This window comes from Protopterus annectens, chromosome 8.part0 (genome assembly GCF_019279795.1).
Source record: "Protopterus annectens isolate FY-2018-M chromosome 8.part0, PAN1.0, whole genome shotgun sequence".
Classification (NCBI taxonomy): Eukaryota; Metazoa; Chordata; order Ceratodontiformes; family Protopteridae; genus Protopterus; species Protopterus annectens.
This window is the reverse complement of record NC_056741.1, coordinates 499699428-499725898: the sequence shown is the minus strand read 5'-3', so window position 1 is coordinate 499725898 and position 26471 is coordinate 499699428. Positions and strand designations below refer to the sequence as shown.

At 35.6% G+C, this 26471-nt stretch overlaps 1 protein-coding gene across 1 annotated transcript in view; it reads right to left on the bottom strand.

Moving 5' to 3' along the window:
- LOC122808268 (melatonin receptor type 1C-like) overlaps positions 1–25498 on the bottom strand; it is a 75564-nt gene extending 50066 nt beyond the window's left edge. The window contains exon 1 of the mRNA XM_044079232.1: positions 25303–25498. Within this exon, the coding sequence (XP_043935167.1) occupies positions 25303–25498 (196 nt within the window). The remainder of the gene's footprint in view (positions 1–25302) is intronic.
- Between the last annotated feature and the right edge of the window lie 973 nt (positions 25499–26471).

Sequence of the window (26471 nt, the reverse complement as noted above, 5' to 3'; positions counted from 1 at the left end):
GGGGTATTTTCAGCTGAATGCTAAGCTTGGATTTGTACATAGCAAAGGGGGCTTTGTTTTTGAAGATGAGTCCAATAATGGAAGTATATAGTGGTAAGATGACTTCTTTGGGTTTTAAAATATTACCTTGGAAATTTTAATGGGGGAGACAGAAGGTTTACTAATTATGGTGGAGGCATGATGACCAATGAGAGAAGGAGTTCTCAAAAAAAAAAAAAAAAAAAAAAAAAACAGGAGTCTATGATTGTATCTGTCTGAAGAGGAATATCACCTGAGATGTGTTAGAGGCATCTTTTTGGTAAATGTGTTTATACTCTATTTTTTTGTATTTAGGTTGAGGTTGTTTTAGTACACCAGGTATGTGCATATTGTAGCCTTGTTGAGGCAGTTTAGGATCAGTGGATGAACGGATAGCACTGCCCTGCTAGCAGTCATCAGTAAACCCGGTCTACCATACTTATGGGCTATTTACTTTGGATGTCTGCAAAATTAATGAGAAACAAGTGAGGTCCTAAAAAACCTGCGTTACCCACTAGTTACAATTTTTTATTCAGAGAGGGTGCAAACCACTTTCACATCTTGGGCTCTGTTGGATATCTGATTTGCAATCAGATGGGCAATGTAGGAGTTTACATTATATTTGACTATTTTTTTTTCATAATACCAGCATGAGCATGGGAGATTGTGGCAAAAGCTTCATCACATCAAAATGAGCAGCGTATGTCAAAAATAACCAGTATGCACACAGTGACCACTGCTCTGGGCCTCTGCAATCTTTTCAAATAAGTTTACTAGATTCAGAAGAAAGAACTGGCCCTTCACAAAACCCAACTGAGTTGGCTCTAGGTCAGAGATCTTGATTGTTTCTGCATAAATGAATAATATTACAATATGCTCCATGACTTTGCACTTAAGGTTAGAGAGGCTTGTGGGCTATGGGTCTGTAGATGGATCACCTCTGTGCATGTCAGTCAAAGTGGCTGTTCTCAAGGCATCAAACATAAACCCTGTGGATGAGCTGAGGATCAACAGTTTGAATAGCAGCTCAAACAGCACATAGCTGACAGCGATGAAAATGCAGCCTGGTATGTTTCCTGGTCCTATAGGAGTATTGCTGTAGCCTTTGATAGGAATTCTAAGACTTCTTCCAAGGAGATTTTGTGGAAAAATAAAAAGTTATGGCATAGTGAGGAAAACGTTTTGCATAGTGGGGTAATATTAGAACTAAATTTGCCTGATAATATATTGGCTATATCCTTGGAACCACAATCTTTGATATTATGATGGATGACATTGCTAGACATTATTCCTTAGTTTTCTTTGGTGTTTATTGTGACCGTAAGTAGAGAGGCTGTTTTACATTTTCTACTGGCACTCTTAAGTTCCATACTAGCACATTTCAGTGTGATCTTTAAAGGGATTTTTTTAAATCTTTTCATTGTTTTCATTCTTTTGTTATAAAGTTTATTAATATAGAAGTTCTACTAGAGAGATCTATTCCTGAGTTTACCAATATATTTATGATGGATGGGTACAGACATTTTTTAAAAAATTCCAAATGTGATGGATTTTTAATACTCTGACAGGAATGAACCCCATTCTGAATTCAGGATATAATTAGACGTCATGAAATTAGTATTGCTTCAGTCTTTGATGCTAGGCAAATTTACTTTAATCAGCACCCACAATATGTCAAGAATTGCTTCTTTCTGCAGTTGATAAGGGGTTACATGTATTGTTAGCGTACTTAAGTACAATTGTAAATTCTTTTTTATTAGTCCTGCTACTACTACTAGTATTGGAAGTGTCCTAATATCTTTCTTCCACATTGCTCTCATTTTTTGCTAGAAAATCTTGGTATATCACTTTGTCTTTCTCAGTATGTAAGGCACCATAATCACCAGGTGTAGCAATTTCAATGTTAAATAGTACTTTTGTCTTTTTCCTTATAGTGCTATATCTGTGTTTTTGCATCTACTCCCTTAATTGCTGGTATACAATGATCTAATGTGGTCCAGATTTCAATGTATTGGGGTTAAAGTTTCCAATGCTTTTCAGCTACTTCCATACTCTACTATTTGTATAATTCCTAATGCAACTGTTTTGTCTCATTTTGTGCCTTTCAGTATACAGATCCTCAGCCATGAGTATAAACAAAACACAATGACATAAGCGATTGTTTTCAGTTCTGTCTTACAGAATCTGTATTTGTTTGTTTCTCCCACTTTTTCATTAAACTGCAATAAACAAATAATTTTGTAAACCATGTATATAGCCCACTATCTTGGGCCGAATTCACCTATTCTTTAATATTACCATCATTTTAAAAAATATATTTTTTATAATATTGATAATAAATAAATAAAATCATTTTACTTTCTCTAAAAAATTTCATTTTTTACATATATTAAAATAATCTCAAATAAAACTCTGGTATGTAAAAGTTGTTGTTTTTTAGCAGCCTTTTTATACCTATGTTTAAATGTGTGTTACACCTCATCTAGTGTCCAGAAATCCCACTGAAATTCATTTTTAAACAATGCTTTTATTTTTTTTTTTGTAATGTCATAAGTGTTTATTGTATCCTTCTCTTTCATTCTCAGTCTTCTCTTCCATTCCAGAATGACTGACACTTCTGACAAATAACCAGATATACTTTCACCCCCTTTTTCACAATACAAAAATTTACTTCTACCCCAACAATTTCTTTCTACCCTTAATGTGTAAACCTTTCCTCCATACCACACTTACATGTTCCCACTTTCCCTGCCTTTTGTTCACATCCATTGATATAATATTACAGAGAAGATATTTTATTCATTACAATAGACGTTATTGATTTTGTTTTGTATGTTATCCAGAAGGAAGGGAATGTTTGAATGGAGGAGGTTTTTTTGAACGGAAAAAACATTTAAAAGGGACAAAATAGCCTGTGTATGGCATTTTTGTGTTTTGTTCAAAATTAAAATTTTTATTATGTTCCAAGGAGAATATTTTCAGCAAAATTGTGAGTGTCTATAATGCATGCTACCCCACTGCATATCAATATTTTTAAATTAGAAAAAAAAGTTTATTATTAATTCAGAATATAAGAAATATTGGCTAATGTACCTACAGGTTTTTTGAGATTTTTGTGATTTTGATTGATAGGGGATCAAAAAATTCATTTTTTTTTGGACATCTTAACTTCTTGAGATTTGAGATTTACCTACTCTACTAGTACTGTAATATGTAAATACTTGGATATTGAAAAATACAAAAAAGAAAGAAGTATATAGAAAAGAAAAAAGTATATAGAAAAAAAAACACTATAATAAATTACCTACTATAATAGTGCCCACAAAAACATTGTCAAAGAAATGACAATTTGTAAGAGGTCAAGAATGACCAGTTAGAAGGAGTTGGACTTGACTTGAAGACTAGAGAGAAGATTAAAATGTTTTTGTTCTTTGAGCTGAATATATTTTGGGAACAATTTGTGGGTACAAAGAAAAAGTGGAAAAGGAAGACAGGACAGATTCAAACCAATTATAGGAAGAGGAATTAACATTGAAGGAGAAAAATTAGAAGTTAGTTTATAATGAGAGAATAATATACAAAAGGCGGTGGTGGAACAGGTGGTGGTGGAATAGAATGTAAAGAGTTATAGGATAAGGATTTTATGAGGTTCTCTGCTTTGACGGATATCTGCTTTCTGGATATGGAACAAATTACAAAAAAGACAAAAGAAAAAAACACTTAAAAAAGAAAAAAAAGGAAAAGGATGTAAAAAAAAACAAAAAAAAAACAAAGGAAAATAAAAACAAAGGAGGAACATACAGGTGTGGTGCACAGTGGGAAAATGCCCACATTATTAATAGAACATTGCTTACATTGATTTAGAGGGTAGATGTTGTTTGGTAGTAAAAAGTAAAGTTAGGGGGTGTTTTGTTGAAGTGAAGTTATTTCATTCTATGTCAGAACATTCCATGTGGGGAAGAGAGGAGTCATTTTAAGAGAAGGATAGATAACAGAAAATATGACAATTATAAAAAAAAAAAATACAAAACATTTAAATTAAACATTTATTGTATTGGATGGTATTTTGAATCTATTTTTGTTCTGGATCAGGAAGAAATATTAGATCAGAGGGTCAGAACCTGTGGGAAGAAAGGAGAGCAAAAAGGGAAAGGGAATAGATGCAGTCAACTCAATGAATAATAATATCAAATTGAGTCAATAATCATATTCTTCATCACTGGAATTTCCCAATAATAATACTTTTTGAATGAATTCAATTGGACATTTCCCATAATGACACTTAGAGTGGTAACAACACACATTACATAGCGAAGAGAACACTTAAACAAACAGACAACAGACACTTGAGAATGTTTTTAGAAAAATTTATTTATTTTAATATATATAAAATAATTATTTTTTTTATATTAAATTATTTTTTATTTATTTATTTGTTAAAATTTATATATTTTTATTTATTTTTATGATGTTAATAAATGTAAAAAACATACCTGAGATATTTATGTGTAATAATTGATTCTTAGACATGAATTTCATTATATTGAGAGATAAGTTAGTTTGAAGATTAATGAGAAACTGTCAATTTTTCATGAGTTATAAATAAACAGCTCTTTCATAATTAGAATTTTAGCGTGTGATTTATGTTTAAGGTGAATAGAAGAAGTCTGGCAATGTATTCCTGTGAATATGCTGGTTATAAATTTTTCAGAGATTTAGCGTAAATTTCCTGGGGTGGTTCAAAAATTACCTGGTCTCAAAATACAATTGGTCATAAATACATCTGTGTCAAACATTTCTCAACATTGATTGTTCTAGGAGTATTTTTAGACTTAACATTATATTTCAGCACTTTCCAGTTTTCTTTTCTTTTATTCTGGTCCTTTTCTTTGTATTCTTTCTTTCTTCTTTTGGCACTGACAGTAGAAATCAGATTTTTGTTCTACTTCTGGTTTGATTTCCATTTCCATTCTCAGACTGAACTTTATTCCCACATGTCAACATATTTTTCTCATTTAGGTTTAATCTTCTAAAATTCTCCTTACGAAACATTATTTTCATTTGTTCATGTATAATTGCTAAATCTTCATCTGTTTCACAATATTTATACACTCACTTCAATTCAAATTTTTTTTATATCACATTGGTATCCCAAATTGATATTCTCTTGGTGCTGCAACATTCCCATCATAAATGTTGCTTTTGCACTTTTTCAACACCTAATGTCATACTTACATAATCCGAGAAAGTTTGTTAACTATTTGTACATGTGTTTTCCGATCCTAATCTGATGAACTATAAAAGTTTTAATCATCCTCACAAATAGTTGAACTATCTTTAAGCAAGGTAGATTTTTGGATGTTAAGCAGTAACCATAGCCTAGTTTATTAAATATATTACTTAATATGTTAAGGGCTAGAAAAATACAGCAGTGGTAAGAAAGAAACACTTTATAATATCCCTATTAAAATTTTTATCCTTAGGATAATAAATTGTCCTTTGTCATGGCAAAACTGCAAAAGTGGTTTGCCACTGTTTTATAATCACTGTAATGTAAATGACCATTATCTTATACATCTATAAACATGCCATATTTGTGTATGATGCTGTTGAATGATTTTTTTTTTTTTTTTTTTTGCAATCTATCTATGCCTTGCTTAGATTCTTATCCTTTTTATATATCTCTGTTATAGCATTATTTAACAATAGATGATCTTTGCTTAATATGCCTTTCTTTAAGTCCTATTGTCATGACTGAAATTTTCCCAGATGACTATAAACTTAATTTGCATTAATCCCAGTATATAATTTATGGATGCACTTGCAAATGCTTAACTTCAGAAAGCTGGCACACTTAATGTTGATAGAAAATAATGATACAAATAATCAAAATAAACAGTACATATGCCAACACATAACCTCAGAGCATGCAACTAAGAAAACAATTTTTTTTTTGGTTGCCAAACTCTCCTTCACTCCCTGCTACTTAAATATTCGAACTCCATGATCACACACAGTACCGTGGAAAGGGCATAACCCTACTAGTGTAGCCATCTCAAATAACTATTGAGTAGCTTTTTTGTTGATCAAATTGTATCAGCAAAATGGTTGTTGACCATGCCACTTGCCAACAGTTGACTTAAGTGATGCCTCCCATAATATGTACATTGCTACAAAGCATGTCATTGGCCTATTGTGCTTACAATGGCTTGCAGGTCACTTTTAAGGAGGAGTAACATTTTCCTGTTGTTAACCAGGTTGTTGTCTGTTTGAGATGTCCATATAAGTAATTTTTACTCAGATGAATACACTGCGTAAAGATGTTAATACCTCTAGTTAGAAGTTATGTACTACATCTGGACCTGGGATTTTCCATTTAGGAACTTTTCCTAATTTTTGTCTAAATGTTTGGGGATACTACTTCTTCCCATTTCATGTCTTCTAAGTTAGAGCTACTTGTTGTTTTTTAATGCTTTTATCAATTTAGCATCTTTATTTTGTTCTACAAGTTATTCATAAATGCTTTCTTCTTTTTCAGTGGTGTTATTATTCCTTTTGCTTTTTTTCCGAACTCTCTATAAACCATTCTGGGTCACCAATGAATTGTGAATTTGTATGTTTCTTTATCCATATACCTTCTAGGTTTTTCTGCTTGGACTAATATCTTTAGTTTATTGTTGGAAATAGAATATGATAAATCCTGATATGTTTTGGTGATATGTGTTGCTTTTACCACACCTGATTTTTTTTCTAAAAACTGTTGATGATCTGTTTCCTTTTCTCTATTCTTCTAATAGTGATTCTTCTTTTCTTAACTATGTTACCGTTTTCTTTTCATTATTATTCCATGGTGGCATTCTACTTGTTCCATTCCTTTGCTTTGTTACTGTGCATTTATGTAGTAACACTTTATCTGTTATTAGTTTAACTACACAGTAGTATATCCAATTTGTTTTTATTATATAAGACAGCTTTCTTTTAACAGCCCTTTTGCCTCAGGGCTTGGCTTTGGAAAGGTCTTTTATCTTTCTGGTATAAAAATATTACCTTTGTGTGACTTAGTGTTTATCTTGCTTGAAGCTCCATTGTGACTGACTGAGATTGCTTCTTAATCTGGAAATACAGAGCTGCTATAAGTATATTTTTGCACTTGATCTGTTTCAGTGTTTTTTAACAGTACTGCACTGTTTTTATTTATTTGTTTGACTGAATTATCACTTATCTATGTCTGCATTTATATATTTGCTTGACCTTTGTCTGTATTTTGTTTTTCTCCCCCTCTCCCACAAAATTGCTGTTGTGTTCTTAAGCTTGGTGGCTTTTGGAGTTGCCTGCCCAGACTATAAATTTGATCTGAAACACTCCTCCCAGTCCCGTGTCATTAGATCATTCTATGTAATACAGAGAGATTATTTGGGAAGGCCAGCGCCTTTGTTTCTTAACCTTGAATTATTTTGGTTTTTCCTCTCTCCCTTTCCACTTTTCTAAACAAAAAAAAACCTCTATTCATCTGCTTTTACTGTATTTGTGTTTCCTCCTTCTAGTCTGTTACACTTCATCTTGACTTTTCTGTTGCTTGTGGCTTGTTCTCTAAAGTGTTCAATTGCATCTTTTCTGCTGAATTTGTTACTGCTTTTTTGTAGCCTATTTAAACTGTAAGTATTATTCTAATCCTCTTAGTTTTGGTTTGAGCAATTTGGTTTTAGGCCTTCCCCTCAGCTATCCCTGGCCTTTCTCCCTCAGATTCTTACAAATATGGATGAACAATTTCCTACAGCTTCTCCTGCCAGTCTGGTTGATATGGGCATCCTGAGACAGTGTGGCAACTACCTCATGTACACTGACAACTATCTACTACTACTACTACTACTACTAATACTAACTACTACCACCTAAGAACAACATTTGTGAGAAATCACAAGCCAGTATATCTGGCACTGAGAAGATTGTCAGCAGAATCACTCAATCCCCATCCACACCTGCACAACACATACCCACATAGGCGGAGGTTCTCAGCAAAAACATACCCAAACAAAGGAGACCTTGAAGGCAAAAACACACCATTTGCACAACCCAACCCTCCACACCACATACCACACATAGTATAGTCCACACACCTGTGTCTCACAGCCACTAAGACTTATACATAAACCCAACATATTAGTCATAGGAGACTCCATTGTGAGACACACAAATGTGTATCTCACCAAGCTAGATAAGGAGAAAGTCACGGTTAGTTGTTTGTCAGGTGCCAGAATCCACCATATCACATACGCACTCACGTCTCTCAACAATAGGTACTGTTATGACTATGTCATAGTCCATGTTGGTGTGAATGACTTGAGACATACCTTTATGGACTATATGAAGAGAGACATGATTGAGCTCAATGAATATGTGTCCCAGTCAGGTATGTCCCTAGCCTTAAGCAGCATTCTACTGTAATCCAGAATGATGCCTCAATACAAACAGAAAATGATTGACTTTAACAATTGGCTTTGTTTCTGGTGTAATTCCAGTGGGATCCAGTAGCTGACAGCCTGGGAAGATATGACCGACAGACCATGATGCTTTGCCAGAGATGGCCTGCATCTGTCTCACTTGGGCTTCAGTCTTCTGGCAAAGGCTGTTGCCTTCCCCATAGTGCCTTTCTGAGGAAAGGTGACAAGGTCTACTAACATAAAAATTTCAACAAAATGCAAATTAAAGGTCATGCTGATAAATGCTAGAAGTCTAAACATGAAACTGCACTCATTGCAAGCATTCTTAACCCTGGAATATGCTGACATCTGTGCATTCACAGAAACCTGCACCCCAGCCTTACCAGGTGATTTATCCTATCATACATTCAGACCCCAAACTATGGGCTATAAAGCCAAAGGAGGTGGAGCATCAGTATGTATTAAAACATGCACACCTCCAGGCTAGTCAAACAGTATGATGCACAGTAGACACTCCAGGTGCATTTAACCATTGGCAGGACCCCTAGTCAAATCATAGCTAGTTACTGGCCCCCAAATTTGACTAGAGATGCCCACTCTACCTATCTGGACCTCTTCACATCTATCAAGATTCAACCTTTTACCCTGATCCTGGGCAACTTTAACTACCCAAACATAGATTGGAAGAACTACTCATTTCAGAACACAAATGCCCAGAGATTCCTCAGTTTTGTCAATGCACCTCCACAAGACCTAATAACATCATGGACTTGATATTAACCTATATGAGTAACCATTGCAGCATCCCTACAGTACCATCATCTCTTGTAAGATCCAACCATAAAGTGGTCGCTTTCAAAGTCACCATCTCCCCTTACCCCCCTCTAGCTAGGGTAAAAAAAAAAACTTCTCCAAAGCTGATTACAACCTCCTGATGGATAGTGTAAACAGCTTCACAGCTCACTCCCCCTCTGTAGGAGCTGGTGCCAATGTCCAAAACTACACCAAAGTACTATACAAGCATTTATATAGATGCATGGAATCAAGAATAGCTAACAGGACAACATCATCCTCTGCAAGGAAGAGTAAACCTCTCTGGTGGACATCTGTAATAAATAAACTCTATAACAAAAGGAAAAAAAATGCTCTCCAGGACAAAAAAGGAACAGATGCCCAACTGTAAGCAATCTCCTTTTAGCCTGAGTAAAATCCTCCAAAGCTAACTTTGAGTTCAAATTTGCCACATCTACTAGAGACAGTCATAAGGCCTTCTTCACATATATCTGCAGTCTCAAAGGAAGCACCCAGATCTGCTCAATACTGGTGGTCAAGAACATCACATATACAAATGCCGTAGATATAGCCAACTTGTTGGCTGACAGATTCAGTGAAAACCTCACTCTCTGCCCCCCCCCCCATCGGTAAATCAGAACATCCATAATACCTGCCCACTTCCCCTTACATCTAAGGAACAAGTCATCATGGCTCTCTCAAATGCAAAAAATACAGCCTCCATGGGATTCAATAACATCTCAGGCTGCATCCTACATGAACTCGGGTAGGAACTTGAAACACCATGCACCCTATTTAACCAAAGCCTGAGCACTGGCTTCATCCCAGTCGAGTGGAGGATAACCAGTGCTATCCCTTTGCATAAAGGTAGAGCGTCCACCAATCTGGGAAATTCTAGACCCATCAGCCTAACTAGCCTGATCTGCAAGGCCAGGGAATGGATTATTATGGACCTCATCAACAAGGACGTTGGCATCCTCCAAACACTTGATCCCACACAGTTTGACTTCATCAAGGGGAGGTCATGTCTGCTAAATTTGGTTGACATCTTTGAGACAGTTAGCAAAGCCATGGACAAGGGAAATATGGTATACACTGCCTACCTTGATCTGGCCAAAGCCTTTGACACTGTTCTCCACACAGACATAATAGATAAACTCTCTGAACTAGCCATCAATCCATATGTTACCAGATGGGTAGCAAACTGGCTCACTGATAGAACCCTCCTAGTCAAAACAGGGGAAGCCACCTCAAGCATTAGATCTGCAATGAGTGGCATACCCCAGGGATCAGTCTTGGGACCTCTCTTATTTGTGATATACTTTCCTGAAGTGCAAGCCAAAACCATTGGGCTATGGCTGTTCAGGTTTACAGATGACTGCAAGCTGGGTGCTGTCATCAATTCCCCTAGTGATATGGACATCCTCCAAAAGGGTCTCACCCAAGCAAATGACTGTTGCCAGAAACATGGCCTCAAGCTGAATACCAAAAAGTGCATTATCATCCCCTTTGTGGAGGGTGACATCTCCACAAATTATCACATTAATAACAAAGTCCTAAGTACGCAATCAGCTGTGAGGGATTTGGGCACCCAGGTTGATAGTAACCTGACTTTTGACCAGCATGTTGCTTCCATTGTACAGAAATCTTTCTACATGCCCCACCTCATAAGTAAGGGTATCTTATTCAGGGACAAGGAGGTCATAGCATCCCTGTATTCTTCCCCCATAAAGCCCATTATTAAGTACAATGCCCAATTCGGCATGTACCTTGCAAAGCACATGCAGCGGCTGGAAAGACCACAGAGGTTTCTCACTAGTAGAATCCAGGGCCTCAAACAATCGACTATACACAGATAGGCTAAAAGTCCTATCCCTCTACTTAGTGTCATACAAATTCCTCAGAGGTGACCTTTGGCATACAAAGCAATCTCTGATCCCGCCTTGATGGGACTGCTGCATATCCACAAGTCAAGCTCCACTTGAGTACCCTGCATGTACATCCTCAGTCTGGTCTGTGACATCAATAAGACTTGTCGGTGGGACAGATTTGTGTCTCAGAGACTCCTCCATCTGTGAAATAGACTCTCTCCCCACGTCAAGCAGAGTACCTCATTATCCCTTTTTAATCCCAACCTGGATAACTGGATGGGAAACTGAAAATACACCCCTGGGATTTCACCTGTGTCCCTGCTGGACTGGGGCATCCAGTGTTGACTTGGCTAAACATGGGCAAAACTTTTGTCTAAGCTTATAAGAGCCTCAGGGCCAATAGCTTAGTAACTTCCTATGATCTTATGATCCTATGAATCCTGTGATTGCTATGTTAATCTGTTTACCAGTCTTTTAACATTTTGGGTCTTATTTACTTTCAGTAATCCAGTTTGTTTTTCTATGTTTATATGTCTAACTATCTCTATTAAATTAAGTAGGCCTTCTTTTACATCACTTTTTCTGAACTGAAATCATTATTTTCTATATAGCTATTTAAGTGCTATCAAAATGTTGAGATTAATGCATCAGCACTCTCAGCTTGGTCTATTTACAGGGGATTTGGGGAATGTTGCATAGGTCTTCTACAATCTGAAGTAGGTCTGCCCAGGCAAAGTCCCTAAAACTATTTCATTTTATGGTGGGGGTGGTATAACGTGGTCTGGCAGAGAAGCTGACTTTGTTCTGATCAAGCTTAACTAGAGAAGAAGAGCTATGGGGTGGGGTAAAGGCAGTGGCTAGACTGGTAAGGACCAGGTCAAGAATATAAGAGCCACTTGTGGGTAGTTTTAGAATTTTTTGAAAGTCTGTGAAATGTCATTTTTATAAGTACTAGTCTATGTGTGTGTAACTGAAGTTCTCTAGCAATAATGTATTTGGTTTGATATTTATTCCGTCAGTGGTGTTAAGGAAATCTCCAAGATCTTTGGGGAACATTGATGGTGGAGGTTTGATTCTTTCAGACAGGTTTCTACAGAGAAGAAAGATTGTGGGGTTATGTCTTGGAGCTTATTTATTGTTGAGGCTGTATATATTGATGATGAGTCATCTGCATACTGAATTAAACTAGCATGGTGAGTGGAGGTGTGGATGTTATTAATAAATATATCAAATAACAGAAGACCCATAATAGAGCTCTAGGAGATACCTGTAGTAACTGGGTGAAAGGATGAGTAGGTTTGTTGTCATTTAATGACTTGTAGCCTTCCAGATAGGTAACTAAGGCACCACAATAAGGAATATTGTGAAAATCCTATTGAGGTGAGTCAAATGAGCAGTTGCTGGTGCATGACAGTATCAAGTGCCTTTGGCAAGTCTAAGAACATGGCTGACATAAGCAGACCATTGTTTCTATGTCAGTTTATTATACTGGTAAAATGTAGTAGAGCAGTAGTAGTGCTGTGCTGGGGCCTTAAGCCACATTGTGTTTCTGAGAACAGGTTATTTGAAGTTTCATATGCATCAGCTGCATATGGATGCATTTGTCTAATATTTTGGAGAGGGAGGAGAGAATTGCTATTGGTTTATAGTTATTAAACTCTGCAGATGTGCCACCTTTGAGGGGAGATCAATGCCTGCCTTACAGGGCATTGTCAAACCCCACTCTGATAGACCTCCTGCATAGCTACAAAACAAACAGCACCAGAATTACCTGTTCTAAAAACTTAAACTATGCCTGTGATATAAATAGGACCTGCTGGGGAGATAGGTATGTATCCCTGAGACTTCCCCATCCATGGAACAGGCTCCCCATCCATGTGAAGCAGAGTTCCTCCCTAATCCAATTCAAGTGCAACTTGGACAATTGGATGGGGCACCAAAAATTCATCTCTGGTTTGGCACCTATGTCTCTAATGGGCACAGGTAACCTGTAAATGGTTCATCTTCCAGGACCATGCTTACACTTATCAAGGGTATCAGAACTTCTAAGAGATTTGGGATGCATGGCTAGGCTTAAGAAGGCTCTTGGGGTCATTAGCATAGTAAAAACCTATGAACCTTTGTGCAGTGGTATGATGTAAGATCATCCACTATGCTGTCCCTCCCACTAATGAAATATCACAGGCATCCCACCTATTCAAAAAAAGAAATGTAACACAAGTTTCTATTATTGTACATTAAATATCTAGCTATTTTCCTATAATAAAAACATTAGTGAACTTAGTGCTGTTGAATCATAATAACCATATTTTGTACTGCACATCTGTAACACTTTTTTTGAATCTGACTTTTCAGAATTCACTGCCCTCTCCCAATCAAACTGCATGCTTGGTGCCATATCTCTCAAAGTCATAAACTGACTCCTTTGTACATTTTCATACAATATGAAACAGTTAAGCTTCCTTGATAGTTTTCTGTGGTAAATTAAATTCACTGTAAATGTTTTGCTCACTAACCTAAGTCCTGTTTAGTCTCTACTTGCTCACTCTCCAGTTCTTCAGCTGTGCAATCAAATATGAATTGCAGATACATCTCTATTCCTAGAAGTTAGGCAATATACAGAGAAAATACACTTGAAGTGCAGGATATTTCAAGAATTCTATATTTCTCATCACTGCAAAGCCATTTTTATATCATGGTGTCAGATATCCATTGTACAGAGATTCAGAGGTAACCTCATAGGCAGTAGCAATGTGATTAATAAGATGTCTTTGAGAAAACACTATTGAGCTGCCTTGCAAAAAGAAATGTTTATTTCACTAAACATAAATAGCATGTCTTCTCTGCATATTATAAGGAATCGCAATAACATTTTCCAGATCAATACATGCAATTACAGAATGACACAAAAATTGCATATTGTCTATAACAACTTGCAAGTAGTTTATTTTTATATGCTTTCTAAGCTATCTGTATAATTATGCCATCTTGTAAAAATCTCGATTTTGTGTGCCTGCTTCTTCAAAAGCATTGAATTCTATACTTTTATCCAGTAGCCCTTAGGTTGTCAGACTTTGGAAATGTTTTTCTATGGGAGGTATGTTGTGTTTGTGGGGCATTTCCCCTATGTCAAATATAGATGCAGATTCAAGCTGTTTCATTGAAATGTCTCTGCAGTGAGGCAGTTTACTGACAAATGTTTCACTGAACATCATTATATCCATTTTCTAAAATGTATAGGCCCTTATAAAACAACAATGAATTGAAAATGTGCCAGCTGCCATATCTAAAGTTATCTGAAAATGTTCTTAGACCTTTAGATATAATGACATGATCCACGTATGAAATAACCATTTTCCAAGATATGAAATATTAAATTCAATTTTAACTAAATGTTAACTGGCTACATAAACATGACCATGGTTTGAATTATGCAAACAAACGTTATGAATTTTTATAATTGCTGTTAAACACATAAGTGCATGATCATATCCTTAAACACACGTGCACACACACACACACACACACACACACACACACACACACACACACACACACACACACACACACACACACACATGAGCCACTACCATACTTCTCTTCCATTCTGCTTGAGCTGCAGGCACACAAGAACATGTCACCATGTACAGCACATCCTGTTTATACGGCCAGCTCTGCTGACTCTTGTACAGTCTTGGAAGTAGAAGCCTCCAATCTACCCTGGGGGGATAAAAGGGATAATACTGCATTACAAAGTTTCCTCACTGCACTAACAAAGACATGCCAGCAACCTGCTTATCACCTCTCTTTTTCCTCGGAGACCATCAGTCACTGATGCAACTAATCAGATTAGACTCAGTTACAATACAATTGGAATGCCTTAACACTCAGTCAACATGCTATCATTTATTTATTTTGTTAGTTTGTTTTGTACAGTTGGTATAACATGTTAAGTTCTTGGTTTATTAATTCTGACTGATTTATTAGCTCACTTTGTGCATTTATGTCTCTGCCTGTTGCCTATTTAGTTTTAGACGTGAAAACTAAACTTGTATATAAATGTTAGTTTTATGCCACAACGCTTCCAATTAAATAATTTGCACATATTGTTAGATAACATTCAGGCCTACTTTTCAGCAGCAATTTTTTTCTGTAAAACAGCTTTAAGTTCCCTGCATTTTTTTCATGCTGTATATACTCCTATAAAATGCACTCTTTTTCTAGATAAAATAGTATCTGAAAAACGTATCAGAGGTGCCTTAGAAATGTTAAATGTTCTGCACAAAACTATGAGCAGAAGATCATGACAGATATATGTTTGAAAATAATGCGTTGTGGAAGGGGAGTGCATTCCCACCCAAATATTTTACTTAACAGTTACCATATTCAGAAATCATTGACATCAGTTACATCATTTACAAACAATTTTTATTAAAAATAAGTTATATAAGTTCTATATAAATATTTTTAAATACAGGGAGGTATATGCAACGCAGTATCATTGGTATGCATAGATTGTCAGGTTTTATGTAAGAATATGTGTTAATAGAAAGACTTATTCAAAATCCAAGACATAGGAAGATAAGATAAAAGAGTTAGGGCAGCCCAAAGAAAAGAACGAGAGAAGGAGAAGGCACAAGGAAGATAAAGATAATAAGATTAAAGAAAGAGGTAACATTATGATAATAGTGTACTAAGTTCTGTGCAGCAGAGAGTTATAGCAGACATACATATAGCTATATTAGTAACAATTTAAAGACAGTGCATTGCAAAGCCATTTTTCTATCAGTTGTTGCTTCAGTTGGCACTTAAAGTCTTGCAGACTGTTCTTAAGTGGAGAGTGATGGTTTAAAGCTATTAGCAATGTGGTATGAATACATGCAGTGTCCTGCATTGTTGTTAGGTTTAGTTATGGAGACGAATGATTTGTCAGTGGAACATAAAAGTCTTTTAGTAGTGTAAGGTTGAATGATGAAGTGAAGAAATGGGAATTTTTCAGGATTTTGCAGTGATTTGAATGCTGTAATTACTTTTTTAGTACAACAGAAAATTATTTAGTTTGAGACAGCCTAGTTGTTTTAAAGTCAGGCAGTAATGTTTTTGGGATTGTTGGTTGGTTATGAATTTGGCTACTTTATTGCAGTATTGCTCTAGTTTGACTGACAGAGAGGAGTTGAGATTGTTTAGGATAGGAAAGGCATATAATAGGGTTAGAAGAAGAAATGAAAGTCGCTAGGTCTTGGCTAGCAGAGTCAATAAGCTACTGTTTCAGTCTACAGAGACAGTCAACTTTTGGTGTGCCTTCTTTATGGCTTGCTGAATGTGGAGATCGAATTTCAGGTATTTTTCTATAATTACACCTACTAGTTGTGTGGCGTACCAGTTTTATATATATATATATATATATATATATATATATATATATATATATATCTATATATATATATATATATATATATATATGTGTATGTATATATATATATATATATATATATATATATATATATATATATGTATATATATATATATATATATATATATATATATATATATATATATATATATATATATATATATATATATATATATATATATATATATATTTGAATTACACATAGTCGAAAATGATACCAGGCATTGCACTTCACTGAAAGCTCACTTGACTGAAAGCTCCCTTGGTCGAAGTTTATTTGGTCGAAAATGGAATATAGCCTCTGCCCCACTGCAGTGCAACCCTGGAGTAAGAATATTAAATAAGGGGGGTGGGGGGCTACACCCCCCACATCGTTTTAATGTATTCACTATTATAAGACGGTATATCCATTAGAAATGCATTGATATATATATATATATATATCTTTAGTAAAAACTATTGGCATAATGTGAGGGGCTACACTCCCCACACCCCCCTTATTTAATATTCTCACTCCAGGTTTGCACTGCAGTGGGGCAGGGGTTATATTCCATTTTCGCCCAAATGAACTTCGACCAAGTGAGCTTTCAGTCAAGTGAGCTTTTAGTGAAGTGAAATGCCTGGAATCATTTTCGACTAAGTGTAATTCATCCAAATGTATGGAATCCATATATATATATATATATATATATATATATATATAAATATATATATATATAGATATATATATTTTTTTTTTTTTTGAATGATAAGAATATTAAAGGGAGAGTTAGCTGTGAACAGTAGTAGTTTATTTATTTTTTTATTCAGCAGGAGTATTGAGTTGTCTGGCCAAGCTTCTATGGAGGAGAAGAATTGCAGAGTGAATGTTTGGAGCTGGAGTATTGTCCTAGAAGCTTATATTAGATTGGATTCATCGGCATATTGTACTATTGTGGCATCTTTGGCTGCTGTCTTTAGGTCATTGATAACTAAGGTATTTGTCCTAGGGTGGGAAGGCAGTGCTGTGAGAATCCAGTGGATGTAGGAAGGAAAGAATAGAAATCATCTTGCTATTTTACTGTATGGGAAGTATTAGTGAGGTAACTAAGAAAGCAGTTAAGAGAGGAGGTTGACAGCCCTTAGGAAAAGAGTTCAATTAGGAGACTTTTATGACTGACTGTGTCAAATGCCTTGGAAAGATCCAGAAATAGAGCTGAGGTTAGACGATCTCAATTTCTGCTGTGATTTATTGACATTGTTAACCTTTTAAGTGCAGTGGTTGTACTGTGATTGGGTTTGGAACCATGCTGTGAGGGACAGAGGAGGGTATGTGAAGTAATGCCTGCAGTAAGTTAAGAGTGAATACACATTTCCAACACTTTGGATAAGGTGAATGAATGGTGATTGATGTATAGTTTGTGATCTAGGTTGTTGAACCATCTTTATGAAGGGGCATTATATAGGATTTTTCCATTAGGTGGGAACATATTTTTCTTGAATTGAGCAGTTTATTAGACTTGAAGCTGGATATGTAAGCCTATGTCAAGTGAGTCTGAGGTATTGAGATAGAAGTTGGTCAGGGGCAGTGGTTGCTGCCTTAAGGGTGCATAGGTATTTTGTAATTTTAGATATTATCACTGGATAGGTGAAGGTCTGTTGTGGCATCACTGATTGCAGTGAGATTGATTTTGCTATAGCTTTACTTTTTAGGTGGGGTTGCTGTATTTATAAAATATGAGTTCAACTGCAAAACAGAGTTTTGGGAGTTACTTGTTGGGGATGGACTGGGTTGGATTGATATTCCATAACTGAGCAATGTTTTATTGATTTTCAGACGTCTGCAGGATTGTTTGAAGATGAATTTTGGGAGTTTCTATAATAAGTGCATTTGTCCTGTTTCATGCATTGTTTGCTATAGTTCCTCAATTGCCTATATCGTGCTGGGTGTTTCAGACTTAGTTTGTAGCTATGACTTCCAAGCTTTAGCTCTAAGTTGCAGAAGTTACTTTTTTTTTTCTGGTAACCATAGGGCTGCTTTTTTTCTTTTTACACTCTTGTCATTCTTAATGGTATTTGATCTGTCAGGATATTTAGAAATATCATATTAAATGTTTCTAATACTTCATCAAGAGGAAGAGTCTTAAGCAGAGCCTTGTAGATCTGGAACAGTGTGGAAGTAAACGTTTTTATTTTTATTGAAGTTGCTGGGATTCTGACAGTGTTATAGTGATGAACCTTGTGGGGCAGTTTCAGGTATCTGATTATATGGTCACTTACGGTATCAGGTGTGGTGCCACTTGTAAGAGCTTTGTTTGCGGTGGATGTTAGAATCCAGTGAAAGATGGATGCTTTAGATGTGACTTTATTAATTCCAGTTGGAGTCTTAATGCATTGAGTGAAACTATATAGCTGAATTTTTTTAGGTCAGTCTTTTTTAATATCTCCTAGCAAGATGGTCTCCAGTCTTATGCTGGCCTAGTTCCTGGAAAGACTCTATTCTGGGATGGGAATGCTGCTACCAGGTGGTATGTATAGTCATATAGTGGCTCAATGTTTGTAAGTTAGAGGAGGGAGATTAATAATTCAGCATTGCTGAAAGGTACAGTATTATGTTAAGTGGAAAGATCTAAAACATTTCTGTAGAAATCAGTAACTCCACCTGCTTTTTGTTGGTGCTGTCTATTCTGAGTATATTATAACCTGGTGGGAGTATTTTTTTATCTTTGCTAATGGTCTTTTACCAGACTTTTATCACTATGAAGAGATCAGAGGAGGAGTGGGCTATACAGACTTGAATGTCTGTGATTTTGTTATAGAGACTTCTTAAGTTATTGTGTAGCATTTTAAGTCCTTGGTGGTTGGATAGGTAGCCTATTGCTGTTTCAGGATGTGTAAGGCTGGCATGGTGAGGTCTGGGGATAGATGAATAGGTCTGGGATTGGAATGTGTATCCCCTACAAATACTATTGACCAGTTTGCAATGTGGCTATTGAAGTGTAAGTTATATGTGGGCTTGAATTTATAAATGATTTTGGATAATAGTGGAGCATGTACTGCTTGCTTTTATTTCAGCAACCAACGCAATTAATGCTGAGCAGCCTAGAGGACATACTAGAGAAATATTTTGTGGTATTTTGGTTTAAGTATTGTGTGGTTGGTATAGATCAGTAGCAATGGGAGAGAGACTTATGAATGTTAGTTGAGAGTGTGAATAGAGCAAAAAATGCTAGTGACAGAAGATGAAGTAGTGTAATATTTGGAATTTGGAAGGATGTAAGGATAGGTGGTACTATGTATGAATTATGTAGGTATGTTTTTAATGTAATTCCAGTTTCCTGTTTAATACATTAGGTAACCTACAAATTCCAGCTTATTTGCATTATACTGGTAAAAGAAGAGTGAAACTTAACTTTTATATCACTAAAACATAACTCTCAACCATACCGAATTCCTCAGTATATTTTGTGGGCAAAATAATGGGGTGCCACGAATTTCCAAGTAGCCCCTCCAATTCCCAATTTTTTTAAATTTTATTTACAATTTTAAGTGATGGCTGATATCACACATTGCCAGCATATCCCACAACATCATCAATGTACAGGGGCATGTGTGATGACATTAGATTTATGAGGCAGTGCCTGTCTGTCTGTTAGACTCGGAGCTATGGAGAGAGTTTCAAACTGTCAGTGGTGGAGATGTAGATAACCACACAGCATACTATAGGTAATCAGGTTACTGTGAGAATGAGGGTAGCAATCAGGAGAAAAGAAAATGGCTGTATCTTGGTGGCAGACCGGTTTACTACATTTTTTACTGTCTTGTTATATTATCCAGTTTTATCTTAATTAGCTTAATGGCAGTAAGCGGAACAAGTATCTCCACATTTTTTTTTCTGTTTACTTATTTGCAGTTCAAAGATTTTTCAGATGCCAGTAGTAAAAAAAAAAAAAAAAAAGACGTCTTTATCTTAGTGGCAGACCGGTTTACTATTTTTACTGTCTTGTTGTATTAACCGACTTTATCTTAATAGCAATCCAGAGCAATTTTACTTTTATTTATCAGAATGCAGTCAGGGGAAAACTTGATGCTGCAACCGTGGAACCAACCCATCGCTTGTACTGACATTGAAGTATTTTACTGGTCTACACCCTGCCCCCAGCAACATGCAGTAAGGAACATGTGTTTATTACAATTAAGTATCTCCACATTTTTTTTCTGTTTACTTATTGGCAGTTCAAAGATGTTTGCCAGATGTCAATACACAGTTATTCTAGTTAGTAGAAGGTGCTGCTAGTTGATGATATATATATTTTAAGTGTTTCTGATTATTGGCCCTGATTCTGTTGCGATTTATTCATTATTCATTGAGTGCTATCAGCTAACGGCTGCAGAATAAACATAGCAGGGACTGGCCTCAAGCAACAACTGCCTTAATGAGCAGCTTAATCTAATTTATTCTTGTATGCATCTCCTTATCGTCATTTTAATTTTGTTTCTGTTGCATAGATTATTCTTGTTTTTTTGGAGTTGCTGTTATTATTTATTGTATATTTCTTGATTGGGGCAGGCATTGCTTTTAGTTTCCTTATTAAAGTAGCTCATTTTCTGTTCCTTTTGCACCTGTCTTCTCCCTTACCTTCTACAGGACTAGCATTCTGAAGCTGTGATATTGGTTAAAATCCTTTGATAAATACATTAAACAATATTATCATGGTGGCTTTATTTCTTTAGATTTCATTCTAAGGTGATAATCCTACTGAATGAAGCATAGCCTTCTGACAATTTAAAGCTACAAAATCGTGGAAAGAAATTGATTAGCAGGTTATGTCACAGGTGTCAGAAAACAATCGAATAATGATGTTGAAGTGTTGAAAAATAGTAACAAGGTGGGCAATTAGGTTTTAACACACTGCATGACACTGGAAAGGCAATTTGCAGTAGGAGCTAGTCAGTGTGTAGCGGCTGTCAGTGTTTGAAATATCAACATTTTCTGGTTGACATTTGGGTCTTTCAACTATATTCAGTAGATCCCTTGAAATATATAAATAGCAGGGCTTGTTGGAGACAGTTCCCCATGTCTGAGTGTGTAGGAGGTTACTCTACTCCCCAGGCAACAATGCTTTTTAATGTGATTGATATAGTTAAGAATTTAAAATGCTGTAGTTAATATCACCCATTTGCAGTTGCACTTATGGCAGCCACATAATTATTACACTTCTGTTAAGACTGTGAACCTCACAGACTCTAAGCACTGCAGCCTTCTGCTTGCTGTACTTCATTTTAGATAGTGCAGCTGATGAGAACTGGAAAGTATCTGTCATGTTGCGTTGATAACACAAATCTCTGCAATTCTCTAAATATTTAGTTTATCCAAACTAGAATAGCTCTGCATTCACAGACAGTAAATATCGTGGAAGTCTGTAGTGTATGCAGTGTAGAGTTTTAAGTTTAATTTCTTTTTTTCATCTAGCTTTAAAAGAAAGTACTCGACTGCAGCCAGTTAGCAAACATTTGTGTTGCATTCTTTGACAGGAAAATATTAGCTCTGTTTCAATTACCTGAAAAACTCATACTTTTTAATTTAAGGCATACAGAACATGGTTTGGTTTAAAATGTGATACCTGACAGCTAACATTGCTTTGTAAGCCATAATACCTGCTGGATAAATCTGCTTTGTTTATTTGGAATTTATTGGTTTGTAGTTCACATACTTTGTTTTTGGCTTTGTCTTTTGCTCTTGCTTTGTTGCATTTTGTTTTACTTTTAATTTGTTGCTTTACCTCAAGTTTTTTTTTTCTTTTTAATTTAAGAAAAGTCTTGTTTGAGTCGGTAAACAATCATTTGTTTTCCATTATGTGGCTACAAAAGAATTAGCTCTATTTGAATTGTGGGAAAGCTAAGGAGTAAGGTTTACACTCAAGGCTAGCAGTGCATGAAAATGGTTAATCAGCTAAACCTGCCAACAAGAAGATCCTCTGTGATTGGTTTAAATTTTTTTTTTTGGCTAATGGGTTGCACACTTTCTTGATTTTGCCCTATTAGTTGTAGTTTGCTTAATTTAAAACACTATTGTTTTTATGTTTATTCTGTGTCGGTTTGCATTTAAAAGTTGGTATCCCACAATCCCACTAGAATGAGTGGGTTGCATAATTATGCATGCACATTTTATGTTAATCAGCATACAGATTTTTAGCCAGTTGTACCTATTTTTCATGGACCTTTGTCCAGATTTTTTATGATTCCAGGTTGAGAGGTATGCACTAAAGTAATGAGTAAAATCTAAACAGCAGTGACATACAGACACTGTGTCTTAGTGGCTGGATTAAACTAGTGAACGACCACATCAGTTTACAAAACCAAAGAGCTCTGCAACTCATTTGTCTTGTTTTATTAATGAAACCTTCTCCCACAACATAATCCAGTATATGTAATAAACAATCTTTTCTTTTCACTGTCCTGTCAACCATTAAACCTCCCCTTTTTGCACCCTTACCTGCTGACTATCATCCCTACTCCTAAGAGGAAACAACTCATTTGTTTCTCTGGGGGTCTGGAGAGATGTCCAGATGGAGCCATCGTTCAGCAAGTTATTGAGGAGTTTTAATAGATGTTTTTTGTACTACCTTAGCACTGTCCCTGAGTAGGAAATAATCAGATCTGCATCACTCTAGAACCTACAGTATCCTTTTCCTGTGCAGATGAATGCTTACAAACATCTACATTGAAGGATAGCACAAGGTGGGGGCTTTGTGAGTCCAACAACTGCTGGTAAGTCTTGTATTTTTATTGCCATCCCTTTTCCAAGGGACTGTGGCAATATGTGTCCAGCTCTGTTTTCTCTCTCTCCCCCAGTATGGGCACACCCATCATCTTCTCAAGGTACGTGAGTGGCTAAGTGATCTTGGGTCACATGGATTGCAATTATGACTTTTGCCCTTTACCCTACCAGAGCTGGCCATATCTGGGATAAACAATCATAATGAATTTTCAGTTTGCTTTTAATACTTTTAAATTTATTTTATTTTATTTTACATTTGCAGACCGGGATAATCCAAATGGATATATGTTCATTTTCAGCGGAGGCATGGGGAGAAAAGCTCCAGTGACAGAATAAAAATATTACACAAAAATTAGATACATAGTAAAATATAATGCAGCAACATGTTACTGCTTTGAGCTGAGTCTCCATTTATCAACTTACGCTATTGTTTATGAAGGAAAGAAAGAAAGAAAGAAAGAAAGAAAGAAAGAGAAAAGAAAAATTGTACATCTTTAACATTTAAACAGCTGCAATTGGTCATCAGTCATAATATCTTAATAAAGCATAAATTATAATACCAGTAAACTACTGTGATGTACTCTACTGTACCAAAACAGAGTTTCATACTTTTAAGTTATTCAGTGTTTTTATTTTTTCCCAAGTATTTTTCATTTCCACTCTGCTGATGTTCAGTTTATATGCAAATATTAAGCACAAGAAATAAAGGTACAATTCAAGGTTAAACTTTATTTATTTTCTGGAAGAGTAAATATATTTTGTTTCAGAACTACTTAGCAGTTTAGTTAATTCATTATATCATACCAGTGTGAACTATTGTTTATTATACCATGACCCCACATTAATATTACAAAGCGTGCATGCTGATTGGCCAGCGTGCACGTTGTAAATCGACATATACTAATGGAAAAAGGTCCGGTCGCCCGGACTTTTTCCATTAGTATAAGTCTTTTTAAAAACACTGTCTCGCTATGTTAAAAGAGTTTAACATAGCGACACAGGTTTAAAAAAAGCAACGGAGATCTCCATTGCTTTTTTTAAAGCTGTCTCACTATGTTAAACTCCTTTAACATAGCAACACAGTGTGTAAAAAGCAATGGAGATCTTGCTTTCTCCGTTGCTTTTTTTTTTAAACCTGTCTCGCTATGTTAAATGGGTTTAACATAGCGAGACAAATTTAATATAAGCAACGGATATGCGTTGCTTATTTTAAAGCTGTCTCGCTATGTTAAACCCATTTAACATAGCGAGACAGGTTTAAAAAAAAAGCAACGGAGAAAGCAAGATCATCATTGCTTTTTACTGGTTTGCTATGTTAAATGGGTTTAACATAGTGAGACAGCTTTAAAATAAGCAACGGACATCTCCGTTGCTTATTTTAAAGCTGTCTCACTATGTTAAACCCATTTAACATAGCGAAACAGTAAAAAGCAATGGAGATCTTGCTTTCTCCGTTGCTTTGGCCACTCTGATGTACTGCGCAGGCATGCGCAGTACATCAGAACTGCCGCTGATGCCAGACAGCTGCGGAAGGGCAGCAAAGAGATTATACAATGCCATTATTTAAGAAAAGTAATTATTTCTTTTCTTAAATAATGTCATAGTATAATAGCAATAACTCACTTCTGGTGGTAATGTTGATTTACCCACGGTTGGCTTTGTACGCCAGCCGTGGGTAAATCCAGCATTACCCACACCCAGGTGTGGGTTATTGCTTTAGTAACAAAGCATTTGACAGAAAATCTGTGGATTAGTAAAATACCTGTGTAATTATCAAAATATAAAATAAAAAAATAGTAGATTCTTTGAGAATGTTTTGATTTATTACCATTTTCTGATGTTACCTCATGCAACTGATATGTGATAAAACTTGGAACAGAATTAACTCTTTAGCTTTAACAGTTCCCCTTCTGAACATCGCTTGGATTCATACATAAAATTGTGTAGTCTCAAAACTTTGTAAATGTAAATTCAGTAAACTACAATATGTGTAACTGCATTACTTACTTGGAGTTTGAAGCTTCTTGTTTTGTAATACAGAGAGAATCACCAGTACATTGCCAACAATATCTGTAACTATAGTGAAAACCATCACACTGGCCTGAAGGATGGTAACAGCTGCAGATGGCTGATATAGTATTGGAATTGTATGGTTACTACCTTGCAGCTCAGCTTTATAGCAGCTTGCAGTCGAGCAAGGCATTTCATAGAAAGCCTATCAACTGCACAGCTTTAATTAGTGGACAGAAAATTCTGTTTTGATGACAGAATTTTTTGACTTAGGCAGGAAAGCAGTTGAAAGTGTAAACTCCAAACAAAGAACAGTTGCTGTTTTTTTTTTTGTGATGTTTACTTTTCAAGTACATTTATGATGAAGAGAAACAACTGTTTATTTAAAAATTCTAGTGATTCCAAGGCAGCAGGATAGTACGATTGCTTTAAACATTGTCAAATTTCAATTTAGAATTATTTAAGCATGTATATTAGAAATAGAACTGACTGGGAAAATGTCATAAAGGAATGCATCTTCTTTTGTCGCATAGTATACCATCGTGCCTTGAATCGTTTTACTTCAGTTTTGCTAGATGCATCATTTGTTTTTTCACTTGCAACCTCTTTTTTATTAGGAAGGAGTTACATTCCCAATGGTCTCCAAGATAATCTATATTAATAGAGCATCTGGCATTGGATATTTAACACAAGGGAAATCAGCCTCGATGGATCACATAATTCCAATTACAACATGAATATATGTTCTCTTGTTTTTCATTTTTAATTAAGGCAGATATTACAGTTCAATGTGGTTTATAAACAACTACAATAATTCATATTTAATCAAGCTAGAACCATCAAATTTAAATCAGTGAGTAACTATTTAACTCTATTTTTTTCAGTTGCTCTACTCAAACTGCCACCATCTCTTCTGTGAAACAATATTTCCTTCTGTCTCTAGAGGACCCTCTACTCTGTACTTTCTGATTTTAATTACTTGCTCTCTTGCAGGCTTTCTTTTCTGAAAGTACCAAGATAAACTATACCTGTTTACTTCTGTTAGGTATCCTCAAGTAAGTAACAATTGAAGTTCCATCCAGACAATCTCAACTGGTGAATGTTTTATCCCAAAATAAATAAACAAGAAAACAAACAAACAAACAAATAACTAGAAATAATTGTTT